The following is an 18,085-nucleotide window of genomic DNA, read 5'->3' as shown; positions in this document are numbered from 1 at the left end:
TTGTTTAAAATTTTGATAGAACAGTAGCAGTATAATGTCCTCGTAAGTGGATATCAGGCCCATGTAGAGCAATTTTTTTTAAATAATTTATTTTAGTCTAAATAACCCAAAATGTGATATCCACATATGTGGACGCCAGGTCCTAGGAGGTTAAAGACAGAAATCATTGAAACTAAACGGATATTATGAAGCTGTAGTCTGGAATCAAGAACCATTAATTACAGCCATTTATTTATTTATTGTCTTTTCTCCCAAGTTCCTGTGTTTTACTTTGGGGAGGTAGAGTATCATGTGGATGAGAGCGATGGGTATGTGGAGATCAAAGTGTGGAGGACGGGAACGGATTTGTCCAAATCTGCAGCCGTTACTGTCAGCTCTCGCAAGGCAGAGCTCGTTTCTGCAGAAGGTGAGCTCCCATACAGTTAAAGTATTGCTTCTGACAGATAAGAATAATTGAATTGACCAATAGCATTATTTGTCATTTACCTGCATTCTGTTTGTCTGTATATTTTATTTACAGCCGGTATTGACTATGTGGGCATCAGTCACAACCTTGACTTTGCTCCAGGCGTCAGCACGCAGACGTTCAGGGTAATCATCCTGGATGACCTGGGACAGCCAGAGCTGGAGGGGATTGAGAGCTTTGAGCTGGTCTTACGCATGCCAGTGAATGGCATCCTGGGAGAACCTGGAAAGGCTACAGTCTTCATAAATGACTCAGTGTCTGACTGTGAGTCACTCTATATTGCTGAGAATTTTCATAAATACATTCATAAAGGCATCTTAACTTTATGTTTAATGTGATTAACTCACACGGTCAAAGTGTTGGAAATGCACTGGGAACACATTACTGTAGGAAAATGATATTAGCATTGAGCTAGAGCATCACTATCCAGCCTGTTTTTTCTGTTCTTTATATTACTGATAATAATATAATAAAAATAATGATATTTGTTAATATATGTGTATAGAAATATATAAATAAGCCTTAGAAAGTTTGTCAAACTTCTTCAGATTTTAATTTGGCTGCTTTAGTAAACGCAAAGTTATAATTAATTTGTCACTGTGTGTTCATAGTTCCACTGCAATCATTACCACTGTTAGCTTGATGTGACAGCTATGTTATTTGATTTGGTCTTTCATTTGCGGCTTATTCCAATTCCAGCAAGGGAGAAATTATCTCTGCGTTAATCTTATGAAATGACTGAACTATCCTGTTTGACTACAGTGCCAAAGGTCCAGTTTCGTGAGTCGGTGTACACTGGAGAGGAGAGCGACGGCCAGATCACAGCAACAGTGTACCGCAGTGGTGACATCAGACATAAATCTTCTGTCCGCTGTTACACCCGTCAGGCCTCTGCGCAGGTCGCCTCAGACTTTGATGAGCGGCCAAACACAGATGCCTCTGTCATCAGTTTCTTACCAGGTTCTTCAGTAACTGCACTGTTACATCATGCATGCTTTCCTTAAATTCTTTTGTTCCCTGCGTTCTGAAAGCTGACACCTTTTCAGGTGAATAAACAAGTTTCGCAGAAATGTAAAAAGAAAGAAATCCACATACTCCAATACTGCTTTAACGGTTCCCTTTTTTTCTTGTTTTTGTTCTCTTTAATTTTTTTTTTCAAACATACTCAGCATGCAAACAGCTTCCTTAAACCATTGAGGGACTGAATAAAGGGAAGAATAATAGTATAAATAAGATTTTATATCCTCTACAGATAAAAGAAGAGTAGAAGCCTTTTTTCTTCCATTTCAATTTCTTTGACATGTCACATCTTGTGACACGTTTTGCTGTACATTTTAGGCGAGGTGGAGAAGCCGTGTGTTCTGTCTCTGGTTGATGACACGCTGTATGAGGATGGAGAGGAGCTCCGGCTGGTTTTAGGAAACCCGAAGAGCAATTCACATTTTGGCGCATCAGTTGGAGCTCTAAACGAGACGCTTGTGAAAATCAAGGATACGGCAGACAGTAAGTGGAAGAAAGAAGGCAGAGGTTGAAAAAGGTCAGAAATTAACTGCTTTAAAAAATAGAAGCCGATGAAGAGCACTGGCTTTGAATATAACTCGCAGAGAAAATAAGTACACCAATACATCATCATTCTTGATGACCATGTAGTAATTACAATCAAATTTTTGTAGAATATTGTAGAATATATGTAAAAACACAACACAGTGATTTGCAAATCTCAAAACCCCTATTTTATTCACAACTGAGCATGGAAAGCATATCAAATGTTTAAACTTCTTTTAATAGACATCTAATAAACATCTGGGAACTGAGGAAACCGGCTGCTGGATTTTAAGGAGAGGAATGTTGTCCCATTCTTATCTGATATAGGCTTCTAGCTGATCAGCAGCTCTTCCTATTTTTAATTTCATGATACACCTAATGTTTTAGTTGGTGAAAGGTTGGCACTCCAGGCAGGTCAGGTCAACACCCATACTACTATAAATGCTGTTAGACAGTAATAGCTGCAGACATATGCAACGTATTCCCTGAAAAAGACATTGTCTAGATGGAAGCTTATGTTCCTCTAAGACTTATAAATAAATGTATATAACTTTCAGCACTGATGTCTTTCTAAATGTGCAAGCTGCCGGTGCAATAGATGCAGGATTTTGAATTGAGTGCTGACACAAGCTGGATGGTATTTCTCCTCTTCCAGAGGACGAGGTTTACCACTTTCAATGATTTACCACATTTTAAATACATTTTTTATTTAAAATCCATTTTGAACTGGTTAAATGTTCTTTAACCATCATTTGTGGACGGCACAATGAACTGTGTTTAAAGACGATGATTTCTGGAAGTGTTCCTGAGCCCATGCAGTGATTTGCATGATAGAATCGTGCCTGTGTTTAATGCCGTCCACTCGGAGGCCTGAAAACTACTTGCATCCAGATTCTCTGAATCTTTTGATGATATTATGCACTGTAGATGATGATATATATTTTACATCTACACAATTTTACGTTGATGAACAATATTCTGAAATTGTTCTACTATTATTTGGGGGGGGGGGATTGCACATTGAAGAACCTCTGCCCACCTGTTCTTTGGAGAAACTCTCGTATCGTGTTTCTGACCTGTTGCAAAATGTTCCTCCAGCTGTTTCTTTTTTAGCACTACTTACTTTTCCAGCCTTTTTTTTTTTACCACTGTCTCAACTTTTTGAAGACACGTTGCCATCAAATTCAAAATAAGCCAATATTTTTCATGTAATAGTAAAATATCTCAGTCGAAACATCTGATATGTTTTTTATGTTCTACTCTGAATAAAGCATGAATTACTGCAAATTATTGCATTCTGTATTTTATTCACATTTTACACAGTTTTCTGATCGACTTGGAACTGATGTTGTAAAAGTTGTTGCATACATTTCAATGAGTTTGCTTTACATTTTAATTCTGTCCACCTTAGAACCCATCATCCGTTTTCTGGACACCAGGTTCAGTGTTAATGAACCAAAGGAAGCCAGCGCTGTAGCCACTGTGAAGATCCCTGTGGTACGAGTGGGTGACACATCAAAAGTGTCGGTGGTTCGCGTTCACACTAAAGATGGGTCAGCTGTCTCAGGAGAAGACTATTATCCTGTATCTCAAGGTAAATCCCACATATATCCTCTTATGGTGTGATATGATTAAAAGCTCCAGATGCATAAAAGAGCTTCAATGCAGTGCACAGTTCTTTTTTTGAACTGCTATTAAAGACCAAAAGCTGTCTTCCTCTCCTCATTCCCTTTTCTCAGCACGTTAGTGGCGTTGAAACATGTGAAGCAGAACGTTCAGTAACTCACTAATAAATACAAACCTCTACAGCACCATTAGTAATCACGAGATACACCAAATTTGCACTTAATGACCTACACATATCCTCCTGATTGATTTCTATTATGCATTTGCAGCAGCCAGAGAGGTGAAACAAGGGTCCCTATAGGAATGTTAGATTAATGAAAGTGGGCATAGGGTTTTATTTGGGCAAGGGTCATTAATTTATAATTTTATCTCAAATGGAGAAAGGTGATTTCTGCTATAGTCCAGTGGGAGGTTATGTAATTTTTAATAAAATTTCAGCAGTCTTCATGTCAGCAGGATGAGGTCTTTTGTTCTATCTGTTCAGCTTTTAGCCCAAAGTGAACTTTTCTAAGCTTAATCAAGGCTTGAAATATTTATAGAATACATTCAGTCAATTCAAATTATACCTGCCTACCCACCGTTAAAATTTCCCCGCAGTTTTGAATCATACAGCCGTGAATTTCTCATATTGCACAATATTTTCTCGCCGCAGCACATTTCTAATGCAAAGCTCTATTACTTACCGTGCAAGGAGATGGACCACCTTTGGCACTATGCAAATAGAAACCTGCAATGCTTTTTAGCTAAGTGATATATTCTTCTGAAGCAATAAAATGTGCATTGGGCTAATCTGCGAGGCCTTTTTATTTCCTGTAAAAATGTAAATTTGGCAAAAAAGAGGTGGAAATCTGGCCTTGCAAGTCGATTACTTTTATCTCAGGAAAAGATATCGATCGGTGCAGTACACTTTCCCTAATAACGATCTATTTGTGCTATATCGTGTACATTTTAAACTGTTTCCCTGATGATTGTGTTCTTCTATATTTGTGTGTGCCCAGTCCTTGAGTTCAAGCAGGGGAATAAGCAAAATGTGGTGGAGGTGCAGGTGCTTTTTGACGGAGTCCGAGAAATGAGGGAAGCGTTTACGCTCCATCTGAAGCCTGATGAAAACATGGTGGCTGAAACTCAGGTCAGAAGTGTGCGCGTGCTTAACCGCCACAGAGCGATCACACAAAATCCAAACTGACGGCTCAGGAATTTAAAGCTTAATGAAAACGTAAAAGATTAAAAGCTTTTTTTTTTCTGATTTGACCCATATTTATCCAGGTCAGTCCCAGTGAGATCAGGGATCTTTTTTACAAGGGTGTCCTGGCCCAGACACCGGCAGCACTTTACTGTAGTTGCAACCAAGAGGGCAATGAAAACATTTTGCAATGAATAATAGATTATGTTAAAAAAAAAAAGACAGAAGAAGTGAGGAGAAGTAAGGAGTAGAAAGAGAAATAAAAGGGGAAACAAAGTCTGAAGAGAGAAATGTCCAAGAATTTAAACACATTCACTGATAACTCGTTACTCAGAAACACCTCTGTGTCAGTACTCCTTAAAGCTCTTTTTCTGAACCAGGTGACTAAAGTGATCGTTTACATCGAGGAGATCAACAGCATGGCTGATGTCACCTTTCCCTCCCTTCCTCATGTGGCGTCGTTGCTCCATTACGATGATGTCGCCAGGACACAAGACAGCCTCCACCCACCAGCCGGCTATCCACTCATCTGTGTCACAGTGAGTCACGCTTAAATGGTATTTAGGGACACAAGTGGCCCTGGAGGAATAGTCTTGCTCACTCTACGACAACATGCCTTCTAGAAACACCTGGGAGAGATCAGCTTAACAGAAAACAGTTACATTTATTACGTTTTCTCCAGTAACGAAAGTAGCATTTTTTTCCCTCAGGATCAAACTGTCCACCAGGAATCAGCTATTCTGTTCTTAAAATAAACATTACACAGCTTGGTAGGCCACAGTCGCCATGCTCTCATACACAGGAGAATCTCTGCCACTCTTGAAAACGTGTTCAGTGAGAAACTTAAATGGATTGTCGTGATGTGTTAAGTCATTTGCTCCTCAGGTGACTGCTGAATGTGGCTAGAACTGTGTATGTGTTTGCATGTGCGAGAGAGAGACAGAGAGAGTGCACGTGTGTGTTTATTTTCGTGCAGTGTGGTCAGCTGCGTAGGAGGTTCCCTGGAGAGGCAAAATGAAGAAGTCTTGTCGAAATTGAAGTGTCGAGTGCTGTGGCAGGAAGCTCAGTGTCAACAGGTTTACAAAGGAAATCTACAGAATCTATTTGAGGTTTAACCCTCGATCCAATATTTGTAGCTTTCTAAATATAAAAAAAATATTTCCAAGACCACAAATGTGAGAATATAAACCACTGAAACATCTGGATTTCCTTGGCAACCATCACTTACTCGTTTATATTATCTGTCTCCTTCTTTCCTCTGGCATGTACTGTATCTTTCTCCATCTCTCTGCTGTCCTTGCTTACCCACCCACTCCTGCTAAATTCCTTATCCATCCTCCAGGCTTGCAATACAAAATACTCAGATTATGACAGGACGGGCTCTATCTGTGTCAGCGAGCACATCAACAACACCTTGACCCGCTACCGCTGGCTCATCAGTGCCCCAGCTGGCCCTGATGGCGTCACCAGTCCCATGAGGGAGGTGGACTTTGACACATTCTTTACATCCTCCAAGATGATCACATTGGATTCAGTCTACTTCCAAGCAGGCTCCAGGGTCCAGTGTGCTGCTAGAGCTGTTAATTCGAACGGGGATGAGGGCTTAGAGCTCAGCAGCCCCGTTGTCACAATCAGCCGGGTGGAAGGTGAGGACTGAAAAATGAATTAAATCTTATCTGGGCCTGATGTTTCCAGGTGTTTTTTGGAGAATTATTCTACAAGAATCGCAAAAACAAACTACTATACATTACAGCTTTGTTCAGTCGGGGCAACGTTTGATAAAAAAGGATTGGTATTCAATACTTGGACAAGATGCTGAATCCCCAGTCATCCCCGCACTCGTACTCACACTCCAATTAATGCATCAGAGCAAATGTGAGTGCTATATTAAAACTCCTTTGCCTCATTGACCCACATAAATGTTTGAATGAGGCTTTTATTAACAAAACTCTTTGAGTACTCAACATGGGTAGAAAAACATGTTCTTTAACTACCATCATTGACAACACAGATGAAAATGATGAGCTGGAGACAAAGGTGGGTTGCAAAGCGGCTTGCATGCAAGTGGGAAGCAGCAACTGTACGCAGGCTGTGGCGGTCTAAATAGGGATCCCCATATAAGATTTGCAAGCTGGATCCACAGCTGAGCAATCCGCTGACTTGGGTCGGTACTGATATAAGGTGATTAAACTGCCTGAAGTTCAGTATTTTTATCTCTGAATTATGATTTAAATTATTTGACAAGTAGTCAGATCTGTAAGTAAAAATATTAATGCCAGCAAGGAAACTAAAAAAATAAAGGTTGTAATCACAATGGTACTTGATCAAATTAAGTAAGTCTTATTGCTGTACTTAATTATAAAACAAAAAGCGCCTAATTGAGAAAACGGTCCGTGTCCTCTACATATGTTGTAGTTTTAAAGAATAATTTATTGGGTAATTGATGTAGTGGAATTTTATTGTAGCTGGTAAGATCTGAACCAATTTTACACATTGTTTAATTTGCAACTTTGTCCTATTTTAAAAGATTAATCAAGTGGCATACAGACACACACACACACACACACACACACACACACACACACACACACACACACACACACACACACACCCACAGACCATTTTCATTGGTTACAATAGCCCTAATGAATCATAATCCAATGCAGCTACAAGCTATGTGCAATGAGAATGGGTCAGAGCTCTCACTCGTTTCTCAAATGGGAAAGAAAATAATAATAATTTTTGCTGTTGCTATGCTATCACTTATGCCGCACTCATTCCACCTACACATCCCAAATGGAACAAGTTCAGACTCACTCTCTCAGGGTGGTCACAGGGTATTCTTAGAAATATGGAAATCACTATATGACTCAGTAGTAGTTCGGGCAGGTTATGAACAGAAAGGGATTTAAGAGGATATTGCATTTGTAATGTGTAAAAAAAAAAAAAAGAATAACTACATAAGGATTTATCACATGTAATTAGCTGTAAGCCATTGCCAGTTACTATATCTTGCTTTCTCTAATGTTTTGTAACTGTCTTGTGTCTATTCCTGTGTTTAGAATATCTCTTCTCTGCTCTTCTGTCATTAAAAGGTATGTGTCAACCACGCAAGATGGGCACTGTTGGTGCCGAGCCTTTCTCTGCCAAGCTACGCTACACTGGAGCAGACGACCCAAAACACCCTAACCTCATCAAAGTGACTGTCACCATGCCTCACATAGATGGTATGTAGGAGCTGAAGGCATAGCTCGTACCACAGATGAAGTGAGGTGTAATGTAGTGTGTGTAATATTCACGTCTGGGGCTCCTCAGGAGCGTGACAGCCAGAATATAGATCTCGCCGGGTTGTACCGAACCTGTAGAAACCCTCCAGCACACCTGCTACTTAACAATCCTTTCTTGATTTTTAATCAGTTTCCTTCTGCTTCATCTTTTTACTTCTCCTTTTTTATGCCCACCCCTCACCCCCCATCAGTTTTAACTGTCTATATACTCTTTCTTTCCTCTGCATTACTTTTTTTTTTTCAATAATCGTTTCTCTCAGTTCAAATATCAAAGGTAGTTGGGCACGCTCAAAATCAAAAATGTCCTTGTCTGGCAGGAATGCTTCCAGTGATCTCAACTCGCCGCCTCACGAACTTTGAACTGACTCTCAGTCCCGATGGAACCCGGGTCGGAAACCACCGCTGCTCTAACTTGCTTGACTACACCGAGGTCACCACAGCTCACGGCTTCATCACTGCATCGACGGGCAGCCCTGAGAGCATGGGGGACCCTGCGCCATATCAGTTCAGCAGCTCTCTGCGGGGGAACAGCACACTGCGCTTCTACAGGAACCTCAACCTGGAAGCCTGTCTCTGGGAGTTCACCAGCTACTACCACATGTCTGAGCTGCTTACTGACTGTGGAGGCACCATAGGGACTGATGGACAGGTGAGTCTGTTTGCTTGTGTACCTTTCTCCACAATGCATAAATTCCAATCTGGGCTTTGCGTGTTCATCTGTTTGACTGTTCTCCTTTGTGAGTGTTTGTGCTCACCTGTATGCGTGCTTGCCTGTATGTTCAGTTTATTTGCAGCCTTGTGAATGAGGAGGACACCCAGACTCAATGGCACCAGAGCTGTTTGCCTGCATTTTATGTCTCATTTGCTGTTTGTGTGTGTGTGTGTTTGCCAGTTTTATACACAAGCATTTGATTGACAGCTTTTAGTGTGAAGGTAAACACACACACACACATAAAACACACACACTTATACAAAGAATTGCCAACCTGCCAGTCCGTCACTCATAAATACTCAATACTATTCTCAACACAGAGCACTAAAGCTTACATCCGCATGAAATCTCTGAGTCCTGGGCATCTACATCAATATCACCAATTCTTAGTTACCTGAAAGCTTTTCTAAAGCTTTTTTTGGTACTTTTACTGGCTTTCTGTTGGGCTCACTACCAAGTCAAGCACTGCATTCAATTTTGGCAATGTGGCAATCTGTCATTTATGTGCTAACAAGCTTCCAGTTGCAACATCATTGCAGCAGATGTTGCAAATGTTGTGATGTTATAAGGACTATCCTCTTGCTTCCTGTTATTGTGGAGACAGACCCTTGCTCCCTTGCTCATGTCCTGCTGTTCGTTAGTGTTCCACTGGCTTTTTATCTAGGAGCTTCTTGCTGTTGATCAGACTGCTAAGTGTGTGTGTGTGTGTGTGTGTGTGTGTGTGTGTGTGTGTGTGTGTGTGTGTGTGTGTGTGTGTGTGTGTGTGTGTGTGTGTGTGTGTGTGAAACAACGATGGAGAGGGAGAGAGAGAGATAGAGAGAGAGAGAAAGGGAATTATAGATGGAAACATGAATGTACTTGTCCCTAGTCATAGCATGCAGCAAACACCAATTAGCTGCACATGATGCAAGCCTTCCACTAGTGTCTAGTCCATGTCATTTGTAAGGTTCCTCAAGGACTGTGGAAAGACAAAAAGACAGGCGCTACCATGCAGCTGCTCATATCAAAGAGCACAGAAAAAAAATGTAATAACTCAGAAATCAAACTTTTGCCTGAGTTTTGGGTGAAAAAATCATGAGCTGTGATTTATTCTTGCTTTTTTTCAATAACAGCTTTGCTTTTCTGTGTAACTGCTAGGTTATTTTGTTCTTTGTGGAGTGCGTGTATTTGAAAAAGTGGAACTTTGAATGCCCAAGAAAAGTGCAAGAAAATGATTTTTCAAGAAAGTAAGGAAAGAATGGCTAATTTTAGGAAGCCGTTGTAGTGAAATTGTGGACAGAGCGAGTTTGTTTCTCAATCAGCCAGCTTTTGATTTCCTTTTTCAACACTGGTTCAGTGCTTTGCATGTAAATGCTGTTTTAGAAATACGACTGGATTTTAAATCATCTGTCCTCAACTGACAAGCAAAAGTTGATCAGAAAAAGAAAAGACAGAACAAAATTTTTTTGTTACGGAATCATTTTTTGCTTCTCGTAGTTTCTCGCATCGTTTAATCTCCCCTCTGAATCCACTTCTGTTATTGACTATGCAAATCGAGTAATTTTCCCTTCAAGCCAAACAATGATAATTGACTACAGTTTCAGCTTCTGTCAAACTGAACTATTTTGTGTTTTTTTAAGGAACATAAAATAGTTCAAAAGCTGTGAAGTCAGACAACATTGCTAAAACAAAATTGGTGAACAGAGACACCTAGTGGTGATTTTGTTTTGTTGTTACCAGGGAACACTGGACATTGCATGTATCTTGTAGCAGCAGAAAAAGCAAAATGTAATTAAATCACTTTTAAATACTTGGAAACATCCTTCACATCTTTATTTCATCAATGATCAACATGAATTATAAGTTTTGAAGTGTTTGGAAAACCTTTAAAAAACAATGCAATCCCACACCAATGCCCACTGTGGTTCTTGGTGTACAACACAGGAGTTTTCTGCATCTCTGTAGAAACACTGAGTGGGAGTGAAAGAGTTCAAACATTAAACACCTTGTGGAGGAGAACAGTGTGTTCATCTGTTACATCTTCTCTGCACTTATTATAGCTTACCGACCTACAATCGCCCTTTAATCTGAAAAGATTTTACCTCTTTTCATCAATGTTGAGGATTTCTGTAGTGTCTTTTCACCCTTCAATTCAATAAGCTTGTTTCATTTTAAAAAAATCAAATGACCAGTTCTTCATTGAAACATCTTTACAGGTGCTGAACCTGGTGCAGTCCTATGTGACCCTGCGTGTGCCTCTTTATGTATCGTATGTGTTCCACTCCCCTCTGGCTGCTGGTGGCTGGCAGCACTTTGATTTACAGTCCGAGCTGCGCCTCACCTTTGTGTATGACACGGCCATCCTCTGGAAGGATGGCATCGGCAGCCCCCCACAGGCAGAGCTACACGGTATGTCACCAAGACAGAAAGAATATTATAGCTTGTGTTTTTGTTCTTGCACAGGATACTCTCCACATCAACAAGACCAGCTCTTGCAAAATTCAGAATGTGTATATTATGTGTGTGTGTTTTTCAAGGTGCTTTGTATCCTATGAGCATGCGCATCAATGAGCAGGGACGTTTGGTGGTAAACTTCCATACCAAGGCTCACTTTAGGGGTCTGTTTGTGAGGTCTCATTCTTCTGGGAGAATAAAACGATCTGGTGAGACTGAAATGTTGTCATCGTATCAGAATTGTATTCTGGGACCATTATTTTAGTATAAAGTATAAAATTTGCTCTCAAAATTACCCTGCAGTCTCAATGTCATCCATGGTGATGAGTGTGGACCACACTGGCCTGACATTTAATCTGACCTTAGTGAGAAGTGAGCCCACCTACAACCAACCAGTCCAGCAGTGGACCTTCACCTCTGATTTTGCAGTAAGACTGCATGAAACGTTTAAATGCCACGATGTAATCTGAGACATGTAGTCTGTTTCAAAGCAGCTACAAGGGCAGATGCAGACTGATGTTTTTATATATCTCCCCGCTGCTGCATATAGGTGAGAGACTACTCTGGTACCTACACAGTGAAGCTGATTCCCTGTACAACATCCCAAAATATGGAATACACCGTTCCACCTGTATGCAGTCCCAGAGAACCCGTCACCTTTGATCTGGACATCAGATTCCAGCAAGTAAGTCAGCATCAGCTAAGATTAAGATTCAAGAGTGGCATGTTTCCTCGTTGTAGGAAGGATTTATTCATTTGTATTCATTTATTTATTCCATTCTCTGTCTCCAGCTGTAACTGGCAATCTGTCTTCTTTTATGATGCTATCACTTTCTAAATATGTGCATACATTTTTAGGTGAGTGATCCAGTTGCAGTAGAATTCAGTCTCAACACTCAGATGCTCTTGCTGTCCAAAAGAAGCCTATGGCTTTCTGATGGATCCATGGGTTTTGGACAGGAGAGTGATGTTGCCTTTTCTGAGGGTAAGGCCTATTAGGTCCCAAGATTTACAGAATTATACTAGTAGAACTATACTAGTCTAAAATATTTCACATTGCTTCTGTCAGTTTTGTAAAGGAAATGTTTACCTTACATGCAGACATAGGGTTGCTTCAAGTAAATGATTTGCTTTATATTATTAAAAGAAAATATCGTATGAGATTTTAATAAAAGCATTTAATTTAGAGTTTTGGTTTGGTTTGATTGAGAATAATTCTTAAAGCAGTGGCAGCAGATTATGCATCTATGGTTTCTTTTTTGGACAAAAATGACAATACAATTTTAAAAAAAGGTACGATTTAGATTTTACGTTTGTCTTTCCTCAGGTGATACAGTATACGGCCGTGTCATGGTGGACCCTGTGCAGAACCTGGGAAATTCTTTCTTCTGTAGCATCGAGAAGGTGTTCCTCTGCACAGGCGCCGATGGATATGTACCCAAATATAACCCGACCAAGTTTGAATTTGGATGCCTGGCAGACTCCCCTTCATTGCTGTATAGATTCAAGATTCTTGTGAGTATTCTTGTTTTCTAATGATAACATTTCATTATGCAAAATAACATTTAACAATCTTCCATCCCTTTTTGATTTTCAATCTAAAATACTCCACCAGGACAAGGCTCAGCCGGAGACTCGGGCACGGGCATTCGGCGATGTCAGTTTTAATGCTGTATTGGCAGCGGACGATCCATTGGCCATGTCACTCATCAGGCAACCAGGGTCTGATGGCTTCAGACTGGACTCTGCAGCCATGTTTCAGGTATCCTATATGTTAATGTTTCCTGAAGCCAACAGTTCATTTTTTGTATGAATCAAAAGCTACAGAAATAACCTGAATGACAAAGTTGTGAGGCCCTGCAACTTTGCAGGATATGAGGAGAATAACATAATCCTGATTATGCATTTGTGATACTTTTACTTGGAGGGATGTAAAAAATCTCAATCTTTAAGAAATTACTTAAATTAGGGCCAGTAGAAAACTGACTATAAATTGGCTATAGATACCAGATTTTCATTGCACTAGTTAAGTTTGAACAATTAAGGATTACAGTTTCTATTTTATTAGGTGTCTGGTTTTAGTCTTTGTGTCTTTTGCATCAAATTAAGGTGACTATAATTCTAAAAATATCCATCATTTTTACTGCTTCTTAGGTTGCTGCAGGTCGTGAATGGTACATTCACACCATCTACACAGTTCGCTCCAAGGAGAATGCTAACAGAGGGATTGGAAAACGCAGCTTAGAGTACCACTCTGTGACTTCCACAAGCAATGATGTGGCCTTGACCCCATCCAGTTCAAAAGGCCACCGCTGGAGGAGGTCAGCTGCCAATAAAGTTCCTGAAATCGCTGAAGATATTGGAGTGGATAAGAACCGTGGTACTAACATCATGCACATAGCTCTGGATCGCACCAAGCGTAGGCCAGTGGGGCCAAATGAACTCTTTGCTGATGGCCTGGAACCCAGGGAGCTGCATGCAGATGACGAAGAGGAGGGTCTGGTAACTGTGGTAGGGGCGCTGATCGGCCTCCTGCTAATTGTCCTCATTATTGTCTCCATCGTGCTGGTGCTCAGATCCAGACAGAAGGATGGGAAGGAAGGATGGAGGGAGGGCGTGCAGGAAGTGGTGAAAGGGTCTGTCAGTACAGAGCCCATGTTGGTGGTGAGGATGCAAGACTGCCGCAACAGCTCAGAGGTCTGAGCAATGAATGCACGGACAGACAGATGGACATGTAGGAAATATATGGGAGCTTTTATAAGTTTTTCTTTGGAATATCTTAAAAAATATATTTAAAAAATGGCATTAAATTGCTTTCATAACACCAAAACTCAAGAGTCATCACGTATGGTATTAAGTGTGCCTGTAAATGGGGGTGCACTCTACAGTACAGAATATATACTTATCACTGCAACAGCAAAACAACAACATTTTTAAAAAAAATTTATTTAATACTCAGACTTGTCCTGCAAGTAGCGTAATACTGCTGTGCTCGCTGAGTGGCTTTGTGGTGTTAAAGTGCCTGAAGCAAATACATCCCTTCAGGACAGTCCCAGTCACCCAGTGAACATTTACGATAAAGCGTCACACAGGACAAGTCGAGAGCTTTAGCGCCGCGGGTGTACCTCCGGGAAAGGAGGCTAGATATTAACGATATGTGCATCAGAGGAAAGAATATTTCATCTCACAAAGAACGCTCTGATGTTTCCTTAAAAAATATGAATGATAAACTATCCCATCATTTCTGCAGTATGCTGAGGATAAAATAGGTTAATGTACACATGCTGTGCAGCTGAGGTTGTTAGAAACTCCATCCACTGGTGGGAGATAATAGAAAACAAAAGGTAAATACTGGACTTCTGTGAACTAAGTGTTTGGCTGCAAAACTTTTGCTGTATGAGCACATTCATGTTAAATCTGGGGTGAACTGTGCCTTTAAGCCTACAGTTTAGTCTTAAGATATTTGTTGGGGCAGTCATAAAGACAAGATGGCACCACTTGTGTTTTATCTGTGAATTAAACCTTGCAAAACTCTTATTATCAAACTCCAGGAATTGAAAACAACTACTGATATAATTTAATGTTTAATCACCAGCTAAACTTTTTTTTTATTCCTCCACCATATCTACTGTTCCTCATCATGTTTACCATATACCGAAGAGTGTTTTCCTGCATGTATTTGGCATCTCTGTTGCTCCTTTTTATTTTAGTTTTTTAAATATTACTAGTACAGTTTTGACACTTTAGTTTTCAGCTCATCGCTGCGTCTGATAGCACAATGTTCACTGCTGTCACTGCTATCCTCACAGTGTTGTTGCTCTGTATTTTTCTAATACTTTCTGTCATTTTGAGGGTTTTTTGTTTGTTTGTTTCTTTATTTAACACTGATTGAGGTACATTTGTAACGAGACACTCATCTCAGGAGTTATTTCTTTTACAAAGAATGGACTGTGTGTTATAACACAATTTACTACTGCTGACTGGAGAGCTCTCAAGAGCCACTTTCAACGTGTGTGTTACACTGCTAATAAGTGTGGTGCTGTGAACATTCAAATACTGTATCCATATCCAATGACTTAATCCCCTGCTCTTCCCACATTATGTTCATATTACTTGTCACTAGTGTTGTGTGGGATTTCAGTGTTCTGACTCATTTTGTTTTTCCCAAACAAATGATGCAAAGAAAATAGCTGCTCACAGATCAGTATGTCACTATGGAAAATATCACATTTGAGACTTTTGATATAATCTCATAATTTTGTCGATGTCACTGGTGAAGGTTCTTGTTTATATGTATTGTTAAAACTATGTCTTACTCTGCTATGAATATACGACATGCTGATGTAAGTGTTCCTGAATATTTGTCTTCTTATGGTGTTGTTAGTCATCCTTGTATAATTATTTCTACTATTCATCAGGGTTAGTTGATGTGCTGGACATGAGCCGGAAAGCAGCTGAGGTGTGAATCCTCGAGGTATGTCAGGATTTATACATCTGATTGCCAGCTGCGTATGTGTTTGTATTTTTCTATTTTTCGTTTCCTTTTTTAATTCTACCCTGATGAACTTGGAAATAACACCATATTTGGTATCAAATGCACTTTTCTGCATCGCCTCCCTCACACGCCACTACTAGCTATGCAATGTAATGTATACCCCACAGCCAGTTATTCCCATAATATGACAAATTTAGCACAATCAGACTTGATATTTACTTTGTGTCTTTTTATGAATGGGTTTTTATGTATATGTATTTAAGAATAAATACTGTTTACCGGTGCCTTTTGTTATTTTCATTGATTTAATCAGTACATTTAGGTTTAGAGGTGGGGTGGATCATATGAACTTTAGCGGCTTTGATACTTGATTTGACTTCACTGCTTTGAGACTGAGAATGCTTTCCCCAAATTTGTCTCTGTCATGTTAAAATCATCTGTTTTACTGGTTTATGTTCATAGAAACAAAAACATATAGTGGAGGAAGTAATTATTTGATGCCCTGCTGAATTTGTAACTTTGCTTACTTATAAGGAAATGAACTCTCTCTCTCGTTTTTATAGTAGTTGATAGAATATCAATTAAAACTAAAAAAAAACACACATTACATATAAGTTGGTAATTTATTTGCATGTCTTTGAGCAAAAAAAGTATTTTATCTCCAAGCAAAACATGACTTAAAGCTTGGTGCAAAAACCATTGTTGGCAAGCACAGCAGTAAGATGTGTCTTGTAGTTGGTCATCAAGTTTGCACATATCTCAGGAGGGATTTTGGCTCACTCCTCTTTACTGATACTCCCTTAATCCTTCAGGTTTCTTGGCAGCCACTTGGCAACTTGAAGCTCCAGGTCTGGAGACCCTAATGCGCTTCTTCTTTAGGCCACTTCTTTGTTGCTGAAAAAAAACATCCATCACTAACCCATCTTCAGTGTTCCGGCTGAGAGTAGGAGGTTCTCGTCCAAGATTTTACACTACATTCCCCCGTCACTAGTCCCTCAATGCGGTCGACGTATAACTTGACCAGAAAATCAACCCCAAAGCATAATGATTCCACTTCTGTGGACTTGACTGAGGGGATGGTGTTCTTTGAGTCACACTCAGCAGTTCTCTTCCATCAAACATGATGTGTCAAGTTGATTGCAAGCTGATCGAGTAGAGCTCGATTTTGGTTTAATCTGACCATAGTACTTTCCCACAACAATTCTCTGAATCGTTTAGGTGTTCACTGACAAACTTGAGTTGGGCCTGTACATGCGCCTTCTTAAATGGGGGACCCTGCGGACGCTTCAACATTTCAATCCAGTTATTCATGTTATACAGGAAAACATGTTACCAGTGGTATTCTTGGTGGCTGTGGTCCCAACTGCCTTGAGATCATTAAGCTGCTCGCTTGTAGTTTGGGCTGATTCGTCACATTTCTCATAATCATCCTCACCCCATGAGGCAAGGGCTTGCATTGGATCGCCAGACTGAGGGCGGCTGATAGCCATTTTATACTTTTTTCATTTACAAAGAATCACACCAACAGTCACCATCTCACCAAGCTTCTTGATGATGGTCTTCTGGTCTATCCCAGTCTTTTGCTGCTCTACAGTCTGGTCCCGAAGTCCTTTGGTCTTACCCATGATGGGGGGAGAGGTTGGAAGATATTTATGCTGTGAATAGGGGTGATTTATACACATAATGAGTTGAGATCAGTACTATCTCTATTTAATTGACTGATTAATTGATTAACTGTAATCTATGTGCCACGTGGGCACACAACCAATTGGTGGGAGCCAGTATTCTGGCTGGGTTGTTGGGGATCAAATACTTATTTCACTCAGTGGCATGAAAATCAATTTTTATATAATGTGTTTTGGTTCTAGATTTCTAGTTGATATTCTGTCTCACCATTAAAGTGAAACTACCACAAAAATTAGGGACTATTTCCCCCACTGTACTAGTAATTTTCCATTTGCTATCACAGACTTAAGAGCTTATTTGGACTGGTGAGTAATAAGTTAAAGTAGCTCAGTTAGCAGCTGACCTGTAAGCACACACATTGTTAATTCACCTTCCTAGGCAAAGTAGGAACGATTAAGAAGGGAAAAAATGGCACAATTATGACTGTCAGTGAAATGAGTTAGGCTCCACAATGTCTGTAGGGGAAAATGTTTTAAATGCTCCTCTGGGAAGCAGTAAAATAAAAGTGCAATTTGTGATTTCTTAGATTGAAGACTATGGTTCATTTGACTGCTGTGCCAATAAAGGGTATATAATTGAAATACAATTGAATAGAGAGAGAGTGAAAACTGATTGGCTGAGAGCGAAAGCGACACTGCACAAATGTGCCCAC

General features: G+C 40.0%; 1 protein-coding gene across 1 annotated transcript in view; it reads left to right on the top strand.

Moving 5' to 3' along the window:
- The window catches only part of frem2a (FRAS1 related extracellular matrix 2a), a 69,340-nt gene extending 53,309 nt beyond the window's left edge, over positions 1 to 16,031 (top strand). The window contains exons 7-24 of the mRNA XM_026181444.1: positions 257 to 406; positions 521 to 730; positions 1,229 to 1,426; positions 1,805 to 1,969; positions 3,423 to 3,605; positions 4,636 to 4,766; positions 5,201 to 5,359; positions 6,163 to 6,466; positions 7,916 to 8,047; positions 8,425 to 8,756; positions 11,015 to 11,207; positions 11,336 to 11,461; positions 11,556 to 11,680; positions 11,803 to 11,937; positions 12,111 to 12,237; positions 12,580 to 12,767; positions 12,868 to 13,014; positions 13,407 to 16,031. Of these exons, the coding sequence (XP_026037229.1) occupies positions 257 to 406; positions 521 to 730; positions 1,229 to 1,426; positions 1,805 to 1,969; positions 3,423 to 3,605; positions 4,636 to 4,766; positions 5,201 to 5,359; positions 6,163 to 6,466; positions 7,916 to 8,047; positions 8,425 to 8,756; positions 11,015 to 11,207; positions 11,336 to 11,461; positions 11,556 to 11,680; positions 11,803 to 11,937; positions 12,111 to 12,237; positions 12,580 to 12,767; positions 12,868 to 13,014; positions 13,407 to 13,955 (3,554 nt within the window). The 3' untranslated portion in view covers positions 13,956 to 16,031. The remainder of the gene's footprint in view (positions 1 to 256; positions 407 to 520; positions 731 to 1,228; positions 1,427 to 1,804; positions 1,970 to 3,422; positions 3,606 to 4,635; positions 4,767 to 5,200; positions 5,360 to 6,162; positions 6,467 to 7,915; positions 8,048 to 8,424; positions 8,757 to 11,014; positions 11,208 to 11,335; positions 11,462 to 11,555; positions 11,681 to 11,802; positions 11,938 to 12,110; positions 12,238 to 12,579; positions 12,768 to 12,867; positions 13,015 to 13,406) is intronic.
- The last annotated feature ends 2,054 nt before the right edge of the window (positions 16,032 to 18,085 follow it).

The sequence above is a fragment of the Astatotilapia calliptera genome, chromosome 10 (assembly GCF_900246225.1).
Source record: "Astatotilapia calliptera chromosome 10, fAstCal1.2, whole genome shotgun sequence".
In the NCBI taxonomy this organism is placed as follows: Eukaryota; Metazoa; Chordata; class Actinopteri; order Cichliformes; family Cichlidae; genus Astatotilapia; species Astatotilapia calliptera.
This window is presented reverse-complemented; position numbering and strand designations above follow the sequence as displayed.